Source organism: Triticum dicoccoides, chromosome 4A, assembly GCF_002162155.2.
Source record: "Triticum dicoccoides isolate Atlit2015 ecotype Zavitan chromosome 4A, WEW_v2.0, whole genome shotgun sequence".
In the NCBI taxonomy this organism is placed as follows: domain Eukaryota; kingdom Viridiplantae; phylum Streptophyta; class Magnoliopsida; order Poales; family Poaceae; genus Triticum; species Triticum dicoccoides.
The window spans coordinates 26,873,752-26,884,971 of NC_041386.1; the positions used below are offsets into that span (position 1 = coordinate 26,873,752).

The 11,220-nt window shown below is 43.6% G+C and overlaps 1 protein-coding gene across 1 annotated transcript; it reads right to left on the reverse strand.

Moving 5' to 3' along the window:
- Positions 1 to 676: 676 nt before the first annotated feature.
- Positions 677 to 1,948, reverse strand: LOC119284729 (expansin-A12-like). The gene is made up of 2 exons (XM_037563891.1): positions 1,724 to 1,948; positions 677 to 1,632 (listed from the first exon to the last, which is right to left on the reverse strand). Exons 1-2 carry the CDS (start codon positions 1,866 to 1,868, stop codon positions 1,004 to 1,006), a joined length of 774 nt encoding a protein of 257 aa, XP_037419788.1. The 5' UTR covers positions 1,869 to 1,948; the 3' UTR covers positions 677 to 1,003.
- Between the last annotated feature and the right edge of the window lie 9,272 nt (positions 1,949 to 11,220).

Genomic DNA, 11,220 nt, shown 5'->3' on the forward strand with positions numbered 1-11,220 from the left:
AGAGCCGAGAAGATAGCAGACCACAAGAATGGTTTCATTCAACATCCAACGCCAGAAGTGATTTGCGACACTTGTCTATGAGAATGCAGAAAGGATAGGTCCAACGTTCGTTGTCATTTGTCCCTGTTTACCCAAGAGAAGAGGTGAAGCATATGAGTTTACCCAAGAGAAGAGGTGAAGCATATGAGTTTCAATAATATGATCCTAAGTGTTTTGGAATTATTTAATTTTCGTAAGATGACTTATATATCTAGATGGAAAGAGTAGTAGTACACTTCTCAGCTCAATGACACTTACGTACTCCCTCCGTCCTTTGAAGAGTGTACTTCCAACTTTGTTGGAAAGTCAAACCTTTTTATGTTTGACCGTATTTATACAATAATGCACCAACATTTATGCCATCAAATTAGTAGCATTAGATTCATGATAAAATATATACCTATTTGGTTTCATAAACATTGATACATTTTTGCACAAACTCGGTCAAACATTGAGATAGTTTGACCCTCCAACAAAGTTGGAAGTACATTCTTTAAAGGACGGAGGGAGTACATGTAATAACTTAATAAGGACTCCAATTAATCGTTTACTTCAGACCACACACTTCGATGTCCGCCCGCATTTTACCATGGTGAAAGAGCATATAACGCACATGCATTCATTTTACTGGTCAAAGTCAGAAACCATGGCCATCACATTCTATTATAGTATTAATTAAAATCATCAATGGATCGGTGGTCAACAGTAAACAGTCCGCGCCTTGCAGCGAGGATCGGGGCGCCATTTCAGCCGGTCATCGCACGGCGGCAGGCACGGCGGGTAATTGATCGATGAGGCACCTCAGCCATGCAAACCACCCCACGCGCGGCACCTAGCTACCTACTACCTACCACTTCCCATCCATGAGAATGAGGCTAATCTTACTTGAGTTCCCAAATGCGAAATCGAAAAAGCGTAAACGGAAACGAAGGCGCGGGAGCGCTCCGGCGGCGCGCGGGGATCGCTAGTAGAACTGGCCGGAGTTGGTGAAGGTCTGGCCGAACCCCCAGTTGCTGGGCGCCACGTCCTGGAAGACCACCTTCTGGCCGTTGGTGGCGGTGACGGCGAAGGAGATGGACTGCCCGTTGAGGTAGCTGTTGGACTGCCAGTTGGCGCCCCAGTTCCGGGACATGGTGGTCCACCCGGTCCGGGACCCCTTGATCTGCACCGCCCTGATCGACCCCGGCCCGCCGACGTTGGTGATGAGCACCAGCTCGAAGTAGCTGTTGCCGTTGATGGTGAACCGCACGCCGCCGCTCCTGGAGCAGGACACCCGCTGGAAGAGGATGGGCACGATGCCGGCGCGGTAGACGCCGATGCGCTCCCACGCGGGCTGCGCCATGTCCAGGTGCTTCCGCGGCGGGTTGCACCAGCCGCCGTTGTCGTTGGGCTTGGAGTAGTCCGTCGGGCAGAGGTTGGTGGCGGTGATGGTGACCGTCACCCCCGGCTTGCAGTTCGGGGAGCTGCCCTGGTCGCACTGCACCTGGTAGCACTCCCCGCACGCCGCCCCGTCGTTGAAGAGCGACGTGCTCAGCGCCGCCGTGTTCGTCCCGTACCCCGTCGAGTACAGGTTGCCGTACCCGCAAGCGCCCCCTGCCATTAGTTACAACGCCATATCCTCGATCAGCATGTGTCAACGGCGGTACAAGACAGGCAATGCGAGGAGCAATCGGTCGTCGCTTACCCATGGTGCCGGCGGCGTTGCTCCCGCCGTAGAAGGTGGCGGAGCCCTTGATCCAGTCGGCAGCCCCGGGCGTCGCGGCGGCGAGGCAGTAGGCCGCGACGACGACGACGGCCAAGCGCGAGAAGGCTCCGCTCCTGCGCGCCATCTCTTGCGTACGGAATGGCCTCGGGCACAGGGCACTGTGGTGGGTGGGTGCACTCGATCGGCAGGCGACGTGGGAGGGGAGTGAAGTGAGGAGGTGGAAAAGCCATGGCGTCGGCGGTGGTTAAATAGCGATGCGGCGATTGAGGCGCGCGCGAAGCCCGGCGGGGACTCACGTGCCCGCCGAGGCGGTCGACGGCCCCGTTGCACCCAGCGCCATAAATGCATGCCATGCCATGCACGATTCCTGATTTCATTTTTCTCCCGCCCAAGAAATGAATGGGTCGTCTCTGCTGCTCCTCCATTACGTTCTCCAAGGATTCCCCTGGCCGATCTGCGGAGGGCCGCCGACTCTTTTCATTTTCTTTCTTCTCTGGCAAGCAGCAGAGCCGGCCCACTGTGCCCCAGTAGGTTCCACTGATCCGTGCCAGTAGTCCGTCTTAATCATTCGGGATCAACATTAACATTTCGATCAACATAAAACAATCATCAGCTGGGAGGGAGGGAGACGTACAGTAGTAGTACGTACGAGTGACCAGCATTAACATTTCGATCAGAAGTAAACCAGCTCGACCATCCGGAGGCGGAGGCGTCACGTGAGCTCACGAGGCTCGCTGCCCTGAATCACATGGGGATTACTGGCGATGGAGTGGTTACCGAGGGTCATTGGATCGGTAAGCAAGCCCCTAGCCCTAGGCCTAACCACTCCAAACCACGATGCGGCCCCTTGGATTGAGCCGCTTGACGCGCTGCTCAGCTCGGCCCAACTGATACCCGCCAAGAAATGGAAGCTACTCCCACTCCACTTGCGCTCGTTGTTACTGTGTGGTCCCCACTGGCAGGTACTAGCGGTTAGGGTTAGGGTTAGGGGTGAGGGCTAGGGGAATTTAGCACCCTAGGTAGGTCATTTTGGCTTGATTTACGGGAGGGTTAGTTCTCCCCCCGCGCGGGCCTCGAGCTTAACTTTGTCTTGCTCGGTTGATTGGAATCTACGGGAAGAAACTCTTTTGCTTTGGGGCAAGTCAACTGCCATGCACACACTAGTGGTAGCCAGTAGGGCATTGAAAAAACTGTTACTCTACGGCCTCGACATTGGATTATTAGGGCAACTGTTTGTACATGTACGGCTAGTGCTTTTCTTAATCGGTATGACCTCAATTTTATACTCGCGATCCCTGCTAGATTACGGGGTCAAACCTTTGGATTTGAATGCGTTCAGATTTCATCGTTTTCGGTTAAAGATATGTCTGACACTGAGAAGAGAGGCTCTTTTCTTTTGCTGAGATTCGTTCGGATGCAAATTAGCGGCGTTCTGTCTCTTCTATGGTTTATCTTTTGAGTAGTAGTAGTACTTAAACAATCAGTTCAAAAGTAAGGGACTGGCTATATGTCGGTCGCCTGGGAAAAAAATATGTCAGTCGATCTTCCTCCTCCTTTCTCAACCGTTGGATCAAAATCCAACGGCCACTGTTATTTTCAGCCTCGAGCCGTTGTTTCTCTTCTTCCTCTCTCACCCCCGACCGATCTAGCCCAAGTCTAGCCGCTTGCTTCCGCCCCCGCGGCCGGCAGCGCTCCCATGACTGCCTCCCCGCACCGCCGGTCTTCCCGCCGCCTCCGGCCATCCGTCTAAGCCAGGCGACCACCAAAAAAAATCGGAAGCAGCACCCCACCCGCCATCCTAAGATAGATAGTGGGGTTGCTTCTCAAGTGAACCTGCACCCACCACCCTATGATAGATAACGGGTTCTTCTTCCCCGGCGTCAGTGGCCTTGCCGTTTCCTTCTTCGTCTCCGTCGGCGCTTCCTTCTTCCTTCTCAAAATCGACCGACCCAAGCCGAAAAATCAGCCGACTCCCATTTACCTATTGTGCAAAAGTAACGGGGCATTATCCTTTTACTCGAATATTTTCTGTACGCGGCTTTTAATGCTCCAAAAAACATTTGAGAAATAAGAGCTGGCAAGCAAATTAAAAATAGCGAGACAAGCAAAAGAATCTGGCCTCCTCCTTCTAAGGGTTACAGTAGTTTTTTTTCCCCGACAAGCTAATTTTGCGATTGATCTGATCTTTTCTGGAACGTAGCAACCTTTTAGCCAGTACTCATGACATGGTACGGCACCATGCATGCTCATGATCAGCTTCATCATGTCGGCCGGAGTACTATGTGATGATGGCTAGCCAGGGATTCCTCACGCTTGTCACGACAAAATTACGTGGAAACGTGAACCATTCCGTGGGGTCCTTGAATGCAGATGAGGCCACTTGGTGAAACCGGCTGGCGGTTTGTTGTTAATCTGCCCACATGCACCCTTGTTTAACTGTTTCCGAGTAATAACAGAATCGCGGCATGTGGTGTTGCAGCCTCTGTTGCTCCCTCGTCTCGTCCGCACCGGCGCCAAAAAGTCCACTGCAAACTAGAAAGATCGATCGATCCATCTTTACGTCACACAGTCATGTGTTGACATCAAGTTTCCTCTCGGAAAAATATTAGTACTACTACTAGTAGCGTCGTAGGATCTTGCGTCTGCCGTGCTGCGTGCATTGTACGGTGGACTTTAAGCTCCCTGTCACGCATTGCATGGTTAACGACATCACAAGATTGTTCCATGTGATCCTAAAAACAATGAAGGATGGATGGACTAATGGAGTGGTGGTCATTGCTTACGACATCTACCTAATTGCTCACGGCCATGTCAAATTTATTTTGGTTATTTCCCGCCAAAAAAAATTATTTTGGTTATTGTTTAGATCAAAAGGCTCCTCGCATGTTCCATTCACTTGAAATGAAACAACTTACACAGTTATCTTGCATCAGAGTGTGCGAACATGCTGTAAGGAGCAACTACGGGAGATACAACCACTAGTAGAGAAATGACCTAATGTGAAGCACATTAGTCTCGGTTTGTAACTGAACCGGCACTGGTTCCAATGGTTAGGCGGGTGGTGCTCATTAGTACCGGTTCGTGACAAACCTTTAGTACCGACTTGTAACACGAACCGGTACTAAAGACGTGGTGGCAGGCTTGTGTCGGGCTGAGGCCCCACCAGCACCTTTAGTAGTACTAGAGATTTTAAGTTGATTCTTTTTGCTATTGAGGAATATTATAGTTTTGTTTAAGTGGATAATAACAAAATATTTTAATTGAGCCACCAACCGGGACTAAAGGCCATGTCGAGGCGGTGGCTAAAATTTAGTCCCACCTCGCCAAGCGAGAGGGACTCGCGGCGGTTTATAATAAGCCCCGAGTGAAGAGACGAGGAACGATGAAGGAGAGGCGCAATGCTCACATGCACGTTGCTTAGCTTCAGGCCTTGAGGAAATGGTGTAGACTACACGGAACTATATGTAGTTTCTCAAGGCCTGAAGCTAAGCAATATGCAGTGAGCATTGCGCCTCTCCTTCACTTTTAATAACTTATTTTAACTCCGGACTTTTTATGTGTTCATTATGCACCATTCAAAGGCACATCATCAATGTTCAACTCTTTTCTGCCTTAATTTGCTATTTTTCATGCATTTAATGATTTATTTTGAGCTAAATGACCCTGAAATTGAAAAGCACTACAAATAAACTCTGAAAAGGTTGAAAGTTGGCATGATATCATCATTTCACCCACATAGCATGTGCAAAAAAGTAGAGAGGGTTACGGTAAAAACTGGACGCACTTCATGTACAAAATGGACAATCTCTTTCGAAGTATCAGGGTTTCAGAGGAAAACTCATCTGTTACAAAGGCAATTCATTTTTTTAACTTATTACAACTCCAGACTTTTTGTGCGTTCAGTATGCACAATTCAAAGTACGTCATCAACTTTCAACCCTTTCTGACATCATTTCCTATTTTTCCTGCATTTCTGATTTTTTGAGCTAAATAACCCTGAAATTGAAAAGCACTACAAATGAACTTTGAAAAGCTTGCCACTTGGCATGGTATCATCATTTCACCCACATAGCATGTGCAAAAAAGTAGAGATCGTTATGGCAAAAACTGGATGCACTTCGTGTACAAAAAGATAATCTCTTTCAAAGTATCAGGGTTTCAGACGAAAATTCATCTGTTACAAAGACAATTCATTTTTCTTAACTTATTACAACTCTAGACTTTTTGTGTGTTCAGTGTGCACCATTCAAAGCCACGTCATCAATTTTCAACCCTTTCTGACATCATTTGCTATTTTTCATACATTTACTGATTTTTTAGCTAAATGGCGTCCCTGAAATTAAAAAGCACTACAAATAAATTCTGAAAAGGTTGAAAGTTGGCATGGTATCATCATTTCACCCACATAGCATGTGCAAAAAAGTATAGAGGGTTATGGCAAAAGCTGGATGCATTTCGTGTACAAAATGGACAATCTCTTTGGAAGTATCAGGGTTTCACACGAAAACTCATCCGTTACAAAGGCAATTCATTTTTGAACTTGTTACAACTCCAGACTTTTTGTGCGTACAGTATGCACAATTCAAAGCCACGTCATCAACTTTCAACCCTTTCTGACACCATTTGCTATTTTTCATGCATTTACTGATTTTTTAGCTAAATGACCCTGAAATTGAAAAGCACTACAAATGAATTCTAAAAAGGTTGACAGTTGGCATGATATCATCATTTCACCCACATAGCATGTGCAAAAAAGTAGAGAGAGTTACGGCAAAAACTGGATGCACTTCGCGTATAAAAGGACAATCTCTTTTGAAATATCACGGTTTCAAACGAAAACTCATCTGTTACAAAGGCAATTCATTTTTCTTAACTTATTACAGCTCCAGACTTTTTGTGCGTTTAGTATGCACCATTCAAAGCCACATCATCAATTTTCAACCATTTGTGACATCATTTGCTATTTTTCATGCATTTACTGTTTTTTGAGCTAAATGACCCTAAAATTGAAAAGCACTACAAGTGAATTCTGAAAAGGTTGACAGTTGGCATGGTATCATTTCACCCACATAGCATGTGATAAAAATATAGAGAGGGTTATGACAAAAACTGGATGCACGTTGTGTACAAAATGAACAATTTCTTTTGAAGTATTGGGGTTTCGGACGAAAACTCATCTGTTACAAAGGCAATTCCTTTTTATAACTTATTAAAACTCTAGACTTTTTGTGCGTTCAGTATGCACCATTCAAAGTCACGTCATCAACTTTCAATCCTTTTCTGTCATCATTTGCTATTTTTTATGCATTTACTGATTTTTTTGAGCTAAATGACCCTGAAATTGAAAAGCACTACAAACGAACTCTGAAAAGGTTGAAAGTTGGCATGGTATCATCATTTCACCCACATAGCATGTGCAAAAAATTAGAGATGGTTACGGCAAAAACTGGATGCACTTCATGTACAAAATGGACAATCTCTTTCGAAGTATTAGGGTTTCGGACGAAAACTCATCTATTACAAAGGCAATTCATTTTTTAACTTATTACAACTCTAGACTTTTTATGCATTCAGTATGCACCATTCAAAGCCACGTCCTCAACTTTCAACCCTTTCTGACATCTTTACTATTTTTCATGCATTTACTGATTTTTTGAGCTAAATAACCCTCAAATTGAAAAACACTACAAATGAACTCTGAAAGATTGAAAGTTGGCATGGTATCATCATTTCACCCACATAGCATGTGCAAAAAAGTAGAGAGGATTACAACAAAACTGGATGCACTTCGTGTACAAAATGGACAATCTCTTTCGAAGTATCAGGGTTTCGGACGAAAACTCATCTGTTACAAAGGCATTTCATTTTTTATATAACCTAAATATTACTAAATTGAATATAATGATAAAACACATTAATATTAAACATAAGAAAAAATAATCATTGAAAAAACTATTTTTAAAGTAAAGCAATTCACACGAATTTCAAATAATTCAAATTTAAACTATTCAAATTTGAAAACTACTGGCAGTAACAGAAAGTTTGTAATTTTTTGTACCTAAAGCAAGAATATTCACAAAGAAACTCTAAATACAGCAAAAAACAACTCACAAATAAATAAAAGAAAATAAATAAAGCAGAAAAGAAAAAAACAAAATAAAAAAGCCCGCCTACTCGGCCACATCGGCCTGCATACGACTAGAAACCCAACCTGTAGTTGGGCCAGGATGCAGGCCCAGTAGGCCCATAGGGCAGCGCATCAGTTTAGGCCAAGAAGTCTGCTTTAGAGAGGAGCTCGAAAGAGCAGCCGCGGCTAGGTTTATAAATCAGTGTAGCTGTCCTTCGCTCGGTGAGCTGAGACTAAACTTTGTGCACCGCGGGGTGGCAGCTCACCCCTTTTAGTACCGGGTCGTGGCTCCAACCGGTGCTAAAGACCCCCTTTAGTACCGGTTGGAGCCACGACTCGGTACTAAAGGGGGTTGCTTCCTGCCGCTTGGCCTTGCCAAATTTGACCTTTAGTACCGGTTGGTGGTTCCAACCGGTACTAAAGGCCCCTCCTATATATATAGCACTTACGAAATTTTGTAGTTTCTTCTCCCACTTCCTCTCCTCCTGCTTCGACGTCTGCGCCGCCGCCCCCCGTCCTGCGTTGTTCCCGTCGTCGCCCCCGTCCCCGTCGCTGCCCCTGTCCCCGTCGCCGCCCCGACCCGTCCATGTCGCCGCCGCGTCTCGCCGCCACCCCGTACGCCGCCGCCCTGTCGCCACGCCCGTCGATCGCCGCCCTGGTCGCCCCGTATTGTGAGCCCCCTGCGCGCGCCATGGTCGTGCCCCGATCTCGAGCCCCCGCTCGTACACACACACGTACACGTACGCGCGCGCACACACACAAACACACACACACACACACACATTTTTTTACTTATTTTCTATTTTCTGTTTTTTAGATTAATGTCAAATTGTTAATGTCAAAGTTCTAGCTAGGTAGATGAATTAGATTAATGTCAAATTGTTAATTATTAGATGATCGAATTAGATATACTAATGTCAAATGTTAGATGAATTAGGTAGAAATGTTAGATATTAATGTCAAATGTTAGATTAATTAGCTAGATATTAATGTTAATTAGATGAGTTAGTTTTTTTATACTTTTAGTTATAGAAGAATTAGATATATTAAAGTTGAAACTAGTTAAAATTCTATATGAGATTTGAATTAGTAAGTGCTTAGTTGAATTAGTAAAAATAATAATAAGTGCTTAGTTGAATTAGTAAGAAAATTAATTATTTTTATTTATAGTAAGTACTTAGTTGAACTAGTTGAATTAATAGAACTAGTTTACTTTTAGTAAGAAAATTTAGGTATATGAGATTTGATGATCTAATTAAAATTTTACTATAGAACTAGTTTATTTTTAGTAAAAAGTTAATAGAACTAGTTTATTTTTAGTAAGTGCTTAGTTGAATTAGCTGAATTAATAGAACTAGTTGAATTTATATCATTATCACTTTGTCATCAAATAATGCTATATATATGAGATTTGATGATCTAATTAAAATTTTACTCGGTGGAATATGCATGCTTTGTAGAGTCGTGTCTTCTTGGAGTGATCGTCATCCGAGCTACCTCTACTTTCTCTACACCCGAGTTGGTGAGCTAAAAGTTCACATCCTCCTTCTCCACTCCTTGGTGTTGAATAGAGTAGAACTAGGGTATTTAGTTATGCTTCTTAACCAAATGAAATGTTCGGATTATAAGATTTTCAATTAATGTTTCAACTATGAACATAGGAAATGTCAGACGACGAAAAGGATTTCGGTATGTGTGAATACTGCGAAGACGAGCGCGGCCTGTGTGACAGAAATTTCCTAGTTGATGGCACGCGCTTCAACATCAAGCTGGATGAGACCTACGAAGTGGATAGAGTAAGTCACAACGACAAGTCTTTTTTCGTAATTAAGCATGACTTCTACTTCATTTGCTTCAACTTATAATTTTATTTTTTTACTATTCTACTAGTGTATCCCCTGCCATGCAAGAATTTTTGTCTTGGATAAAATTGGTTTCAGTCCTATGAAAACTATGGAGGTAAAGAGAGTTCACTTGATGACCGAGTATGGTTATACTTTCGACGCAAAATTATACAATGCAGACACCTACACCTATTTTGAATGCAAAAATTGGTGAGCACTATGCAAGGCTTATACATTTGAGCCCGATATGCTTATCACCTTTGGTATTCGTCCGGAAGATGATATTGAAGGTAATATCGACATCTGGGTCGATGTGCAGACGCCTCCAGTTCTACCATTATGTGAGTTTCTCAACCATATTTATGTCTTCGATATTGTTTATTCAAAAATAGTTGACAACTAATTTCTATTGACAGCTTATTTCCATTCAAGCAAACATGTCTGGCTCTTGGTAGACATGACCTACCACTGTCCCGGAGCTGAACTAAAGTGAGAGGAGATAAGTCATTATGTTTCATGGCTTGAGAATCTTGAAGTTGTCAAGACAGATTATAAAGATTGTTAGTACTCAAAACGTGCGACCAATACTGTTCGTATTGAACTACGATCACATCTATTTAGGAAAGATGGTAAGATTTTTACTATTTGTCCCCAGTGCATCTTTTGCATACATTATTTTCTAAGCTAAACTTCATTGGTAAGTATGTTACTACGATGTTCTTCAACAGGGACTCCCGATGATATAGTTGTGCCTCATTTGATCCAGACTAAAGTTTGCATGGAAATGGTTAGCTTACGGCCAAGACATCCTATATTGCACATGAGTGCATTCAGGATTTCTAAAACCGAGCAAGTCTTAATAATGAAAGACTGGAGCAAAATTGTGAAGGATCGCACAGAAGTACTAGGGGGCAGCAATCATAAGCGCATCCCACAATTAGGAGATAGGTACATCTGCACTCCAATATGATAAATCAGGAGTGCTACACATGTTCTATGCTATTTTACCAGAGAGAGAGCATCAGGAGTGATTAGCTAGCTAGAATGAGTTTGAAGATGATGATGTGCTACACTATGACTGTGATGATTAAATAGCTAGTGTTGGTGGTAATGACTATGATGATTATTATTAGCTAGTGTTGGTGGTGATTAGATAGCGGTAATGACTATGATGATTAAATAGTGATAATGACTATTATGATTATTAGCTAGTGTTGTTGGTGATGATATGATGAAAGAGTTTTTATATTAATATGATGATGATGATGAGTTATTATATCATTGGGTGAAAGAATCGCAGATTAGTTTCAAGTGGATGGATATCCTAAGTGACCGTCACTTAGGATATCCATCCACTTGAAACTAATCCGCGGTTCTTTCACCTAGTGATTTAATAACTCAATATAATGGGAAAAAATCTATAAATTGCTACTGTACGTAAATATACCTCGCCGGTCTTTGTATACCAAATTGTATATATACATGTGTGTATGTGTGAATGGTGG